Source organism: Podarcis vaucheri, assembly GCF_965113315.1.
Source record: "Podarcis vaucheri genome assembly, chromosome: 12".
NCBI classification, from domain to species: domain Eukaryota; kingdom Metazoa; phylum Chordata; class Lepidosauria; order Squamata; family Lacertidae; genus Podarcis; species Podarcis vaucheri.
The window spans coordinates 36,319,450-36,335,743 of NC_138750.1; the positions used below are offsets into that span (position 1 = coordinate 36,319,450).

The 16,294-nt window shown below is 38.5% G+C and overlaps 1 protein-coding gene across 2 annotated transcripts in view; it reads right to left on the minus strand.

Moving 5' to 3' along the window:
• Nucleotides 1-375: 375 nt before the first annotated feature.
• The window catches only part of CASD1 (CAS1 domain containing 1), a 30,481-nt gene continuing 14,562 nt past the window's right edge, over nt 376-16,294 (minus strand). For both annotated transcript variants that reach the window (XM_082194145.1, XM_082194146.1), the window contains exons 8-18: nt 15,634-15,848; nt 13,929-14,354; nt 13,027-13,116; nt 12,242-12,361; nt 10,836-10,992; nt 9,584-9,663; nt 7,341-7,442; nt 6,491-6,631; nt 5,827-5,904; nt 4,175-4,267; nt 376-3,345 (exon numbers count right to left, since the gene is read on the minus strand). In XM_082194145.1, the coding sequence (XP_082050271.1) occupies nt 3,079-3,345; nt 4,175-4,267; nt 5,827-5,904; nt 6,491-6,631; nt 7,341-7,442; nt 9,584-9,663; nt 10,836-10,992; nt 12,242-12,361; nt 13,027-13,116; nt 13,929-14,354; nt 15,634-15,848 (1,769 nt within the window). In that variant the 3' untranslated portion in view covers nt 376-3,078. The remainder of the gene's footprint in view (nt 3,346-4,174; nt 4,268-5,826; nt 5,905-6,490; nt 6,632-7,340; nt 7,443-9,583; nt 9,664-10,835; nt 10,993-12,241; nt 12,362-13,026; nt 13,117-13,928; nt 14,355-15,633; nt 15,849-16,294) is intronic.

Below are 16,294 nucleotides of genomic sequence, written 5' to 3' on the forward strand. Positions count from 1 at the left end.
GCTAAAATAGTCCTTTATATGCTTATGTGGCTGGTTTACTTATTTCAACCTATGGTAATAACTGGAAAAAATGAGCACTCAAGTGCTATCAGAATATAGTCTGCTGAGTAAGCAATTTTGGAATCTGTAGCTACACTGCCATTCAGAAGTTGGCAGGCAAAAAGTGAATTACTGGCAGAAACCTTTGGTTAGTGCAATCCTTAAAGATCGTCCCCTAACACTTCATCTGCAATTTTCTGCATAACCCTAATGTTTGTATTATTTCAGTATTCTCACAAATTAGAATACAGAATTCAAATCAAGTATTAGACTCCTTAGAAAAAAATACCACACATACACACTTCTGCTTAACTGATGCTCCTTCCAGTACAAAAATAGGCACCCACAGCACACTTATTTAATGTTTAAATTACTTCATATTTTTCACATAACTTTAAAAGAAAATATATTTTATCCACATACAGTAATAGCAAACAAGTGCAATATTTCAAACCTAAAAAATAATCTTTAACCAAATCTGTACAACAGATAAATAAAATATCTACAATACTTGGTTTATAAACATAACAAAGTTCCCACCCCTAAGTAAAGACACCTCACTCCTTAAATGTTACAAGTCAATTGTACATGCAGCCCACGGGCTTGCCAATCTTCACTGGCTTAGCTAAACTGAAGTGAAAAACAAAAAAATGCAACAATCAGTGGCGAAGAATAGTTTTACACGATTGTGAATAAACTGGCAACTGTGTATGGAGCTTGCACACTGTAGTTTGTTAACAGTGCAAGGGAGACAGTTCAACTTGAGCATTAAATGAATTTCATTTGAGATCCATCATTTATTTAGCGGGATCCTACCCCCCCCCCAATTATATTTAAATTTGATTTTCTGTGACAGGATTCCAAAGTTGCCCCTGTCAAAAGTATACATCAGAAACACAGCCCATAAATGAAAAGCCATACTGTTTCATTATTACCTAGAATTGTGTGTATGCATCGAAACCAATACTGTCTTCATTCTTTCAAGCCCTAAAATCATATGCAGCATACAAGCGTAGCAGAGACAACCACTGAGGCCAAGACTCAAAAGGATCAAGCGCCACACTCCCAGGTGTGCACCTATATTTCTTTTAGCCAAAGTCTCTCTGTAAAAGTTACCTCCCCCCAGCAATCCAAAAATGCTATTTAAAACTCCCATCAATGGGGTCTGGGCACAAGAACTTTATAAAGGGTGAAGATATCACTGGTAGATGCTCACTATTTCCCTACAAGAAGCCCCAAACTGCCTGTTGAAATTGGCACTGCTCAAACAGCAATTTGAGATACTCCAGGGACAGCTTCTGAAAAGGAAGCTAAGCATGAAGTTTGAATCAAACCCCTACATGATATACAGATATTAGGATGGCGTCTAGAATTTGTACCGTACTTGTCCTATTACTACTTTAATGTACCTTGAGGCTGCCCAAAATACGGCTAGAATCATGAATTCAAAAGGATAAAAATAATTCAGCTCCATTATGCTGCAATCTGTTCCTTCAACCTGCACTGCTGGAGTTTCCACATCTGCACAGCACGCTTAAGATTGTAACTAGGCTAAATTGAGAACATTAGAAATGATGTGATCCTAAAGGCCAGAACAGAAAACTAACATTTTAGAATGTAAAGCTTGTTTAATCTATCCATTAAGGATAGAAAAACTATGCTGATTTTAACACACTGTCTGGCTGCAGCCCTTTAAAAATACTCTTCTCATGTACTCTAATGCAAGATAATAACCTCTTCCTACCAAAATGAAAAAAAAAACATCAGGATCATAATACTCATAGCTAGGTACCTGACCTCTACACTGAAGTGTGTGTGATATAAACATTTCCAATTCCTATGCAGTTGCTTGCAGCTGGAGAAGGGGCACAGTTGAATAATATCCTAGCTGCCTCATTTTGTTTTACAGGGTGTGAGTACAATCCTATGACAGGTGACAAAAGGAAAACGTGATAGGAGAGGGGCAGGGGACTTTTCATTTTCAGTGAAATTTGGAAACCAATATTGTAAGATACAAAGCACTGATTATGTAAACTAAAAACAGTGATGAAAAAACAATGATTTTAGAAAAATCAACATGAGACCACTCAAACATTAAAAATTAATGTTAATTATGAAAACTTAGGAAAATGAATGAAAATGGATCATTGAAATGCTATGCTATACACTTTGTAAACATGGATAAGATTATAAATTAATGTGATTTTCCTCCAGTGCTTGAAGGCTTTCCTAGATATGTAGTAGCCATAGAAAACCAGTAATCCAGGGGTAGCCAATGTTACGGACTATAATTCCCCATCAGCCCCAGCCAGCAGATAATGGGAGCTGCTCACAAAATGGTGGGGCGTGGGTGTCAAATTGGCTACCACTGCATTAATCAGGAAAAAGTTACTAACCTCTTACTTTCAGAAACACTCCAAAAATAGTAAGAAAAACCTGACCACACACTGATGCTGAATTCTTTAAAGAAAAGGCTACAGCTGTTAATCCATTTAACACAGTGCTGTCCACAAATAATAAACTGGCTTCCTTAAGTAAACTGACAGGAATTTAACTGCCTTTAAGGCAGGATCAGGGTCTGTTTTAATTCTTGCAATAAAAGCAGTTCTTTGAAACATACAAATACATCAGTTATGATATGCTAGTAATTATTAACAAGTTTGATAATGTCTCAACGTAAAATTGACGCAATAGTCTCTAAATGCCTCTTGAGCAAATCACACTCCATTCTTTAATTCTTGAGAGAGATGTAAACCAGAAAAACGCTCAAGTAGAAAATATGTCTTTTTTCACACGCAGTAGTATACAGTGTGTTTCTGTTTCTTCTTCCTTTAGTGGGTGGATATCCCCCTGCAAAGGGATGACATTGCCACCATGTATATGTTCAGTTGCCTTCATTTTGATAGCTTTCCTTCGTTGCCCAGACACAGAGAAGTTGTGGTTGGTTTGTGTAATTCCAGTTGCTTTTTATTTCTTTAGTTTTGGGCTCAGGCAAACACAATGTAAGCTTGAAGCGAAGCTTTTCAGATTTATTGGACGCTAATGCCTGGATTGTTCTTGAAATGCCGATAGAAAGAGAAGTCCAGAAAAAAATCCACCCACACAGAGCAACCTTTTCAGCAGAATTGCATTATCTTTCGGAACAACCATCTGTGCAAGATCATTTGTGATCAGGGAAATTTCATGCGCCACACACACAAATATAAAAGTGCTGACAATAATGTTGAGCATGGGATTGCCAGGAATTAGAACCAAGATCCCCTTGGTATCTGCTGCCAGCCAGATATGGTACTGACAGATGAAGAGCTGGAAAAGGAGAAAAAAAAATGAAGTTAGAATTGCATTTATCATGAAAATAAGCTTTAAGCCCAAAGCTGGTTTGGAACACTAGGCAAATATGCTATAAATCGTATGATATCTGACATGTTTGTGTCACAAGAGCAACAAAGACTTTAATACAGGCTAAAGTCTTATGCAGAAATGCCAACAGGATTTCCTGGGTTTGGTACGTGGACCATGCACTCTGCCCCACTTGCAAAAGAGGGCACAAGGTCCCAAAAGTTTGTATATACTTTGTGTCCTAGGCAAATTTGTGTCCTCTCTGGCAGGTATGGCCTCAAAATGAATTAGGGTCCAAAAAATAATATCTACCACCCAGAAGGTCAACAGGCAAAGTTCACCCCACCCCCATTTAATTCTACATCCATACTAGAAAATGTTTAACCTGCTGAATTTTTGCTTGACACAACTGCTAAAGACACAAGAGTCCTCTGCCTCAGTGTCCTCCAGAAACCATGCACAGAACTCTAGCTTCATGAGTTGTAAGCCAGCTGTTGCTGTGCAGGTCTTTCATTACTTTGTATTAGGTTGGTTACATTGCTGGTATTTCAGGTGGTAGCTGAGATGGATTTAAGATTGACAGCACCAAATTCAAGATGCCCATAGCTGGACAAATTCAAAATTGCTTTGTTAAAAAATGAAGCGGTATATTAGAGGAACATTTTTGTGCCTCTATATAGTACAGCCACCCAATTCTCGATTGTACATAATGCCAGATAACAAATCGACTAAAATTTTATTGTAAACAGACTTAAGTGTTTGATCCTTTAAATTACAATAAAATTATACTACTTGCCTCAAGGGAAATTCTGCCAAACCAAGCGAAAAATGAACTATATACAGAACGTGCATAGCCTGGTATATTCCTGATAAGGATAAAAGCTAAAATCTGAAAGACAAAAGAAGCTGCGTGAAAAGATGTTTTAGGCTGCAATCCTGTTCACTTAGCTGTAAATAAATCCTTCTAAACTCAATGGTTCTGAACAGACAGCCTAAGATTGGATTAATAGCACATCTATTGAACGTATTTCATACATTTCATTAAATGCAAAACCTACTGGCTTTCAAACTGTGGTGCAGAACACTGCGTTCTGTGAGTAGTAATCAGAATTCTGCAATGTGAAGATTGGGGGGTGGGGGTGGAATGAAGATCCTAGCCTTGTACAATTGCTTCTACTGAAAAACAGTGTGGCCTTTGCAAAGAAATGTATTAGATATCAAACAGCTATCGTCCCAATAAAAGTCTAAGCAGTAGCTGAGCATATGAGAATGAGCCTGTGTGAGGCTCGGACTCATGCACCTCCTGCTCTCCATCCAGCAAAGTTGTGAGGAAACTGGAAGCAGCTACATCCTGGTTTAAACGAACCACAGTTTGTTTTGCATCCCAACGGAGCCAAACTGTGATTTGTTCAAACTATGGTTCATCAACACAAGCTGGGAAGCAAAACCTGTCTCAAAAAGCCAGTTTATGTAATTCTAACCTATATTTTTAGCATTATATATGAATCAGGCCTCACTGAGCACCCTGACATATATATGAGAAAACTAATAAATACTGTGTCCCATCAGCCCCAGACGACATGGCCAATGGGCAGGGATGATAGGAGATGTAGTCAACAATCTCTTGAAGGCCAAAGGCTCCCCATCCCCGCATTACGGGATCACACTCTAGCTTGGCTAGGAAACTGAGAACAAGGTGGGAGAAGGCCAATGAAGGGAGCTCAGCTGGAGCTCAAGTGGACACCAGTCCTCTTGTCAATGTTTCCTATTGTAAGCTCTGGGACAAAGAATTTCAGGCCAGATTCCTTCAGTCTAAGTAACTGGGTGCAACACACTTCGGGGAAGGGGGGGGGATGAAGTTCTGTCCCTGAGGCTCTTCTGTAATGAAGGAACAGTCTCGTCATTTGATAGGGGAATGCCAGCCTCCCGAAAGAGAGAGATGGCTAGATGTGTGGGTTTTGGCACCTGACTGCCATATTGCCCGAACCCTGTGCATAGGGACCTGCAGTCTTCAGCCCAACTCTAATCATTTTATCATGTATTTTGAGATTGTCAGTCTGCAAAAAAGGGACTTGTTTTAATTAATGGCATGTATGCTGCTCTTTGGTTGAAGAGTGGAATAAAATGCTCTAAAATAAATAAATTGCAGACTTATTGCTATCACAGTAGTGCCATTATGTTCAAATGCTCTTACTTTGTTTTGTCTGAACATATTTAGGATCAACCACACAAGTGGGCGAGAGGGAACTACCCCAGACAATTGAACTATGTGCAGCAATCTAAGGTGCACAAAACACCTTAGACTGCTGCACATTGTTTGACACTGCTCCACCATTACTTGTGAAGGCCAGCTTTCTCAGTAGTTTTGTAAGCCTTAGCACTTTACATCCTGGGTGAGTGTTTATAATCAAAGACTGTAATTACAAGCAACAAAGGGAACACAATTACCTGCACAACTGAAACCGAAGGATGCATTTCATTGCACTCAGTTTTACTTTTACAACTGCTGGCCCATATAGAGTACGTCTAGAATATAAACATATATATTATTATACATTTATTTATTTATACCCTGCCTTTTCCCCTGACTAGGACTCAAGGTGGCTTACAGATAAAAATAAGAATAGCTAAAAACATAGGGGGGAATAGTTAAAAACAATTAAACACTGATAGAATTAAAACTACATATATGGAGGATACATCAAAGAACACAATTATTTTGCAGTGCTAGAAATGAAATTAGTTTATTCAGCGGAACAGCAGTGTTGGCCCTACAAATTACACTTTGACTGTAATCCTATGCAAGCATACCAGGAAGTAAGCCAAATAAAATGGTGTTTAATCCTGAATAAACCTGCACAGATTTGGAGCCTTAGAGATGGTTTTCTTCTGTGTTGGAATACCCGATGCCTCCCCCCCCCCCCGAAGTTCTCTACTTTATTCAGTGTAGTTGGGCAAAACTCTTAAAAACAATGTCAGCAGACCAATAACCTTGGGTTCTTATGGCATGCCTAAGGCTTGCTACTAATTTTCATGAAGACTGTCCCCACTTTCAGTAACTATTCAGGAATTAAGAGAGACAATAGCTGAGTAAGGTATCTCAGAAACTTACCAAAAAAGAAACAACTGAAATAAATAATAAAACATTTGAAACTTTGCTTGGAAAGAGTGGCTCCCCCTTTCCTTCTGAGAGGACTTGCTGTTTTTGAAATGTTAGATAAATAAAAGCAAACAACATCCCATGAAAAACGACCTGCAAGAGAAAGCAAGAACTGCTCAGTTGAAGGATTTAGCAAAGGTGCAATTAAGAAGACAGTTCAGTTCAGGTACCCACATGTAATGGGCACATTCACCAACAATTCCTGAATTTAAAGAACCAATGCCAGTCTCTTAAGGCGCAACGGGATGAAGTTAGTCTCTCTGGGTCAGGCAAAAGTGCCCAATGTGCTCAGTCTATCATGTATTACTCAGCAACTGTCTAATATACAAAACTACAGAGCAAGGATTTACAGCAGCTCTGGGGAACCTGTGTAGAGCCTCCTGAGATTATCTGATTCCAACTGCTATCAGCCTCAGCCAGCATGGACAACAATCAGGATTTGTGGGAGCTGTAGTCTGGCAACATCTGGAGGCCACAGGTCCCCTACCACTGGCTTACAGCCACTAATTTGCATTCGCTGAGGTTTGCTGCATACATTTTCATAAACAGAGTCAGCTAGTGAAATAACCAGAGCAATATTCTAAACTTTTTTCTTCTTTTAATTTCATTTTTCATTTAGTTCAGATTCCTGCATTCCAGGGGGGTTGGACTAGATGACCCTCGGGTTCCATTCCAAATCTACAATTCTATGATTTGAAGAGTGAGATCATAATTTGCTTTCACTCGCCTAAGACTGGCAGCCATAATTGACAAAGGCAAAGCACAAAATCAACAATAAAAAATAAAAATAAACTGTACATACGTATCTATCTAATTTCCACCTAAACCACCATTCATAGATGCTCCCATTTAGTTCAAAGCCCTTGGACAATGGCCAAATAGAAAAAATCTTCTCAAATGCACCCTGTAATAAACAGACATGAAAAGAATATAACTGTTCAGTCACATCAATGGGCCATATAACACAAACATTCCATTTCTAACAGCAGGCAAATGGAGATGCTCAGGGACCTTCATAAGATTAGAATAAAATACTTGATCATTTCACTGTACATTTAAGTCCATCATCCTAAAATCACAGACAGCCTATTAGGATTTGTCTCCCTATCCAGGCATGTGAAAATACCGATTCTTTCACATTATAATGTTCTGCATCTCAAGGCTGGCAAAGAAAGAGACTGCCTTGTGCATTCTGGTGTTGTTTACAAGGATCTATGGATCAGAGCCACAGCTTGCAATGATGTAATGTATAATTGCAGACACTATCTACACTCAACAATTTGGAAAAAGAAACATTCTGTTTCTTGGCTGTAATCAGACATATATTCATGATATCCATTAGTCTGGATTACTTATTAAATGCTTTCTGTCTTCAGGCTGAGAAAACAACAAAAATGAGGAAAACACTACTAATAGGCAAGAAAGAGGACAGTCAGGAACCTATCAAGCAATTCCTCCAGGAGAGCTGAAAGTTGGCCAGATGTATAATTTAATTTAGTATTTTGTTGCTGAAGAGACACTTACAACCAACATTTTCTTTTCATTTTTTGTGACAGTAAAATTGCTGAAGAATATCCTTATTTTAAAAAGAAACAAAAAGGATGCATCCATGTTCCCTGAATAAAAACAGTAAAGGATTCTGCAATGTTTAATAAACTTTTCTTAAAGTTAAACATCTGTTTTAATCAGCTTTCATCAAAGTAAAGCTTTTAACTCTCTTATTAAAATAAATAAATGGCTGGATGCCCTGCAAGTCTTCAAATGGAAACAACACCAATTGGAACAAACAAACACGTCCTTTAAGTTTCTGAAAAGAAAATACATTTAAACTCTCTCTCTCTTACACACACACACACACACACGTTTTGAAATCCATGCCTAATTGTGAGGGCGTGAATAATTCTTTCCAAAGGAACTAGGAATTGAAGAGTTGCAAGTGCTTTGTAGAGATGGTTGTGAACAGTATTCTCTCTTAGTCAAGTGCCATTCAAATGCTCAGAATAAGGCCACATATGACATAAATCTTATGCTGAAGTCACAGCTGAGTTTAGCCCTGAAGAGCCCTGAAGAGCAGGCAGCATTGGCAAAATGAAAGCATTCCATATCCAAAAATATATACAAAATATATCCTCCCATTCAGCTATGAGGTTTTTTTTTTAATGCACAGCTGAATGTGGAAGCACATGCTTCTCATGCAGTTCCTCAGCCTGAGCACAGCCTGGTAAGCAAAGCTGGAATCCCATCTATCAGGGGAGTGGGGTTGGGAGATTAATAACAGAAACTTCAAAACAGCTGACAGGTGCTATTCCAATGTCTTTTATCAGGCTGCTGCTCATCTGGGCTGCAGAATTTCCTATTCTAAAAGCTTCAGAGTGGTCCACTAGACAGAGACAGGAATACAGTTCTCCTGAATATTAAATCCAATCATTCTGCAACTAGATGTTTTCAATTATTTTTATGGTCAAATACCAGAAAGCAAACATGATCTGGTTTTCATTTATAATATATTCATATTTTAATGTCAACAAAATGCAGCAGAAAGAATCTTGTTGTTCTAACTGCTCCTTTTCTTAATGTTAGAAATGCGCAAACATTTAATGCCCAAACATTTTTGATATGCCTCTCCTCTACCTCACTAGAAAAATGTTGGGACCTGGGTTTTAGCAACCAAGCCTACCAAGGTTTCAGCAAAAGGAGGGGGGGGGGGAATTCTCTCTCCTCAAAACAAAACAGCCAGTTTTGGATGCAAGCACAGGCTGATGTGCTTTGTGACAACAGATGCGCCACCCTCAGACCTCTGAATGAACCCAAGCATTCCAACACCAATTTCTGTGGAAACACTTAATGGATTTACAAAAGAGCTAAAAGCATGTCCTTCGCTCTCAGATACCACAACCTGTTCCTTATGGAAGCAACAGGCTGATTGCCTTGACTGTCCCATAGCTGCAAGTGCTTTGCTTTTGAACACAGCTTAAATGTTTGCTTTCTAAGATGCCTTAGAATCCAAATATTTAACTTGTACCAAAATATACAAATCATACAAACCTGAGAATACGCTAGAAAATATATACAGATGAACAGGGAAACTAGTTTCAGCAGTAAACCAAAATGCCAGAAGCAACTGCCTGTGGACAAGAGCAAAAACAACACTAATGTTAGGCAGTAAGCTTTTTTTATTGCATTTTTTTTTTACTGTTGCAGCTTTTACATTATACACAAGAGGGACAGCTGCTTGTAGGTGGGAATGAACATTCAGATAGAAATTCTTCTGAAAGTGCTGCAATACGGAAACATGACACCCACCCACAGTACATTACTTCAATAGGATGCCCTTTCTAACCCACATTCCACCCCAGCTAGTCATGTATTGTTAAAGCAGACTGCAGCAAATGTCTGACTGGGCAGCACCGGAGGGCAATGAAACAGCCAGTGCGGCACTAGCACTAGTCATGGCAGCAGGGGCAGCTTCACAGCCCTCCCCACAGCCAGGGCAAGGGTTCATTTGCCCCCAGTGACATTACACAGCCAACTCTGATTGGCTATATGGTGTCAAGGTGGTGACATTTTCACTAAGTGAACCCTGAACAAGCCCTTTGGAGTTAGGAAGAGAAAAGAGAAGCACCAGATCAGGGAAACTATGGCTGAGAAAAGTATGTGAAAGGTAGTGTTATTTCCCTCCATGGACCCTTCTGGCATAGAATTCTCTCTACTCAATAAGAAGGTAGGCCACACATTACCTTGGATTATGGCTCTTTGCAGGCCATCATTCAGCATTAAGCTCTCAGGCCAAGAGGTGAACCAAGCATACAATAAAAAAAACCACTGAGGTATTCAGGAGGCTACTACAAACTAAATAATGGTGTGTCCAAACACATATATTTTATATACATCTTTTGATTGTTTTAAAAGTGCAAGTTAATTTTCTAAATAGTTCTAGTATTTTCTCTTAAATTGTTTTACTGTTTTCTGTTAACCCAACACAAGTAAAAGGTTAAATATCCAAACATACTAATAATTGCCTAGGCCTACCTCCTTTTGCTGAGCATTCCCCCATTTTTGACCCTCCCTTTCCACAAACGGCCACATTAACAATTATAATCTGTGACTATCATCTGTTATGTTATTTGGGTCAGCAATTGAGGCAAATAGAATATTTTTGCTTTACAAAAATGTAGTTTGATTTTACTATTGAGAATGCCATGTATTAAAAAAATCACAATGCTATTTAAAGTTGAATATAACTGAATACAAAATAAAGTGCTTAAGTTATTTTAATACAAAAGAGAATCATATTTACCATTGGCCTTCTTCTGGACTATTTGAGGCCATAGAGCTAATGTAACATATATGATCATAAACCAGACAGTGACTAGAGGAACAAAGTAATAGAACTGGTAAGACCGATCCATCACTATGCACAACACCACAACCAAGAAATTCAGTCGAAATAAAACCTGTTAAATATTGGAGAAAAGGGGAAGTATTTCTTTATTAAATGTAAGCAATGGCAAGTGATTTTTCATGTATATTTTAGTGCAAACAACTTCAACAAGGTAACATTTGCATCTCAAGTGACAGAGTACCACAAAGCATTCATAATTTGAATTATTTTTACTACAGTAAGCTTACGTAACAATTTTGCCGATCAGGCTTTTCAAAACATAAAATGAAAACAGTTTAAGAGAAGCCAGCCTTCTACAGACTTGCTCTATCCAGTTGCTCTGTATGCAAAGAACAGCGTGAAATTAAAAAACTAACACAACACAAAATAAATTCTTGCCTATATAACTATTGTTACTGGGTATCAATCTGTGATGTAACCATTTCTTCTTCTTATTTAATATTAAAGGATAGCTATTTAGAGTTGTGGATGGCTATACGTTTGGTTGCAAGGTTATACATCTCAGATTACATGAGGCATTAGGCCTCAGACCTCTGCAAAAGTTACAATGTATGGTGCTTTAAGTGCTGACAGAAGCCTTGGTTACAGATTATTATTTTTTAATTATCTGCCCTTTATCCTAAAGTCCCAGGGCGGGTCACAACATTAAAACATAGTATTAAAGACAGTTTGAAACAACCTACAATTCCAAAAAAGGTGGGTCCTAAAAACATACACTTCAAATGTCAAAAGCCAGGATAAAAAGGTACACATTCAGCGTTCTCTGGAAGCTATATAATGAAGGTGCCAGATGTACCTCTGTGGGGAGGGAGTTTTACAGCTTAGGGGCTACCACAGAGAAGGCCCTCTCCTGAGCTAACCCTCACACCCAATTTCTAAGGGCAAAGAGGGCTCCAGTTGCTAAGGAGGGGGATCTTAGGCAATTAGTGCTGAAAGAAAACAAAATCATACTCTGGTGGCACACTTCGGAAGATTTAGGCTTAAGTTAAGGAAGGGTTTCCCAAACTTGGATCTCCAGCTGTTTTTGGACTACAACTCCCATTTCTAGCTAGAAGGACCAGTGGTCAGGGATTATGGAAACTGTAGACTCACGTTTGGGAAACCCTGAGCTAAGGCAATTGGGATCCAGAGAGGAAGTGGTGAGCTTTTGTCAGCCTCAATGACTTTTTTGAAGTCTTGCCTCCTACTGAATAGGGAACGATCCAACATTGGGAAGTAGCAGTGGGCAAAGTACTGGGTAACGTTTGTAGCAGTCACCCAGAATTATTTTTATACACACAAAAGCTTAATTCACTTCTTACCTGACACACTCTATAAATGCCGAAATCTCCTTTAATCCAGAAGTATGAGAAATGCCCGTAGCCCGTTTGGAATAGATATGCAGCAACCAATACACGGATGTGCATGTACACTGGCAGAAACTATTAATAAAAACGTAAATTGTATTTTTTTAAAGCTAGGTAACTTTCAAAGATTAAATCCCACATTAAAGTGTGCAAAATGAGTAAGTTTCCCCCCTCATTTTATTTCTGCTTTTGAATATAATCTGGTTTACAGAACTTAAAATCTTTTGGCATAACCAAATCACAGCAGATGACCTACAGTGGTGATTAGTGAAATATTTATTTTTTAATGTAGACATTTTGTGGGGACCTTAGCAGCCATGGAAAGCCTTCTGCCATCATAGTATTACAGTGGGGGACCCATAGGAGCAGCAAGAAATAATTTGGGCAGCGGGGGGGGGGGGGTTAGGGGAGTTTCATGTGGCCCATGGGATAGCCATCCCTGCTAGGGTTGGAGCCATAATCCAAAAATGAAATCAGAACAGAACAGGACATATGACTTTTCCTAAAACCATCCAGAAGTATCATTAAAACAAAACAGCAACCATTTCCAGATCAGGTTGGTGGTCACCTCTTTTTTTTTTTTGGAAAAGTACATCTTTCAAAACAGACCTTAATCACCCCAATATGGAATTAAAACAGAGAAGAAAGACATCATTTAACTATTCAACTTTTGCTTTAGTAGTAAATCACGCAAGACTATTCCTCATGCAAAAATGGTTAAAACTGCATAACAAACTTACAGTGCTTGCTCCAGAGATATGATAGATCAAGATGACAAGCTGCATCCAGCCTTTCCATTCATCGGTTTGTTCCCTATTTAACACCTTAGTCTGCAAAATAAAAAGACAGCATTGCTATTCCAACAAGTGCAAGCAGAGCACTACAAAACAAGGAAACACTATTATGCGGTGGATGTGTCTAAAACTACTATATAAGGGGAAGTGCAACAACTGTTATTCTCCAGTTATGTTTTATGTATTTTGCACCACTAGGAGTGGGCTACAATCCACATGACTGATACAGATCTCTGTGTAAACAGTACAACAAAGGCTGAGTACTTTTGCTCCCCATCTAACGCTAACATTGTACTCTGCCTGATAGATGGTTTTGAAACTCAAGGGACAGAGGTCCCAAAGAGAAGCCTTGCTGAATTTACATTTGGCCACTCTGGCTCAGGGTCATGGACTCTTGAGTAAATGTTGTTGAAACATCCACAACTGCTCATCTGTTGTTTATGCATGGCGTTTTTCTGGAAGTGACGGTTTTATTTGAATCTATTTACAACAGGGTTGGGGATCCTTCTTCTACCTGAAGACCACATTTCTTTGTGGGCAATCTTCCAAGAGCCTCATGCCAGCGCTGGACAGAAGCAGGCAGACAACTGAAGGCAAATGTTACCTTTGTACAGTAGACTAGTTTCTACATGCACCTCTCACTGTCTGCCATCCAGGCAAACAAGAAGCATTAACCCCTTTTTTGCATTGCCTTTATTGTTATTGTAACCTGCTTAAAATTGTAAACTCAAGAAAAATACTTTTTACAAAAAGAAGACAGGAACATTGCCAGAGTTCAAGAACACATCCCAGTCAGACAAAGAGCCTGTGATCTTTCAGAAATAAAAACAAAAATAAAGCAGGCTTACCTCTTTAGTATTTTCTGTGTAAAACACCCCTAACACTAGGATATAGATGATTGGTATGAAGAAGGATGAGTGAGTGTAAAACTTGTTTTCTTTCATGAACAGATTTGCTCGGTCGCATAGGTAGAAGTAACCCATTATCAAACCAAGTCTGCATAAACACTGCAAGGCTGTCTCTAGAGTAGAAATGGCTGGTGTGTTGGTGGCAGGTTTCTTCTCTTCTCCACTCTCCATATCTGTACATGGCTTATTCTTCTGGTGATTGTTACGACGTATGAGAACAAGAATTAAATATCCAATTATGGAGGAAGCAAAAAACCCAAAGGCTAGTTTTTGTATCAAAGTGACAGGAGGCTGAGGCTGGCAGCACGAACCATCGATGGGCTTTATAACCTTGTTGCAGTGGATGTTTATCAGAATCATTGCATTCTGTCCAGGAAAAAACACATAATTCCAGCCATTAGGATATGGAATTTAAAATGTTGTATGACTCACATGGTCTAAATGAATGGTAGGATGTTGTTTTCTTTTTTTAAAAAAATAAATAAAACAAAATATTGTTTTTAATTTGTTTCACTGAACAAGTCCAAACTATGGGCATGAAGAGACAAACTTTTTCTATCATCCAAGGGCCAAATTAAATGAGATGTTGGTAGATCCATGATTGGATCTCCCATAGTTTAACCTAAAACAAAAACAAAAAAAAAGTGGAAGATCCCATCCTCAACAACCTCACAAACCTTTGGGGTTTTTTGACCCTTCGTATTCAGGGTGACAACACTGCTAGCATCCACTGCTCACCGTATATTTTTCTAATCTGTGTTTGACCTACTTCCACCCCCAAATTCCTTTCAGAGGAATGAAGTGCTGATTCTGGAATTATACTTCCTGTTTTTCACAAAGATGCTTTATTTTTGTTTTTTAACAGAACTGACCTTAGTATTAATATAGTACTCCCCCTTCAGCATTCAAAAAACTTTCCATATATCTGTTGTGTTCACATACAACATTAAACCATGGATTAGCACTACATCCACACCCATACTTCTGTGTGGTTGGAGAACTTTGCTATTTTCAGTTTCATAGAATTCTGGCCAACTTTGTAATCCGTGGTTGATGTAGGGTTGTTCTGAAACTCCCCCAAGTTTGTTTTAAAGCACTACCCAGGACTTTATGAAACCAGAAGTAAATCAAATTCTTCTCCTAGCCACATATGAGGGGAGAAAAGACAGAAACAAACAGTGCTAAACTATGGTTAGCAGTTATGTATACAACAGCCCTGTAGGCAATCAGCAATTCTGATTTCTCTAAACATCACATCCTTAATACAAAGCAGTATACAATTATCTACACTGTGTAAAATATTTTTTATTAAATAGTTTGAAAATAATTGTGCAAACAAAACTTCAAGAGAAGTCTCATTATTATTTTAATTTATAACCCACTCTTCCCCCTAAGGTCCCAGCGAGGGTTACAACCATTTACAATACAATATTAAAAATCCATTAAAAACTTACAACTGCTAAAAATGCAGGAGCAACAAGTAGTGTCTAATAAATCTAATAAAAATTAAGGCAATTTCCTACAATTGTCAGTCTTTTGGCATTCTAAATCTTAAAGGATGTTTTCTATAAAGAATAATAGAATGTAGAGCTGGAAGGGAGCAGGAGTCATCTAGGCCAGTCCCCTGGCAGTGCAGATTACTTACTATTTCTCTGCTTGCTTCAGAAAGGTGTATACCATCTGAGGACTGACTTATAGTTTCTTCCGCTATCAGCCTAGATACACTGAAAATTTTTACTTTAGCTTTTGAGTTTTTTGAGCTGCTGTTCAGGATACTGATTGCTGCTTCATTGTAGGCATCTATTTTCTCATTAGTGATCATTTTCCTGCTTTCACTCAACATATCTTCATAAACTGGATCTGATGTCAAAAGAAAATGGGGGTTTTTAAAAAAGAAGCAATGCAATAAATAAATAAATAAATACTCAAGCTCTAGATATACTATTTTCACCTGCTAAAATGATCCACTAAAATAAGCCTCGCATGTCTCTCCAGTTAGACCCTTAGAGGGAGCCCTTTTCAAGTCTGTGCAGAGGGAAATACGCTCCTAAAATTGGAGCACTTTTCATTCTGCAAAGAAAGCAGTTTGCATTTAAGTTACTAAGGGAAGCACTTTGAATACTGCTTCCTTTGGAAAGAAAAAAATGCTCCTTTTAAAAACAAAGGCATTTGAAGCCCCTTGGTGAGCAGTTGGGAAATGCTTAACAAGGAGCTTTGGAAATTTTGTGCTTGTTGCTTGGGAAATGCTGAGTCCAGGTCTGGCAGAAGTGTTTGTGCCATGATTTAAAAATGCCCAACAACCTGGT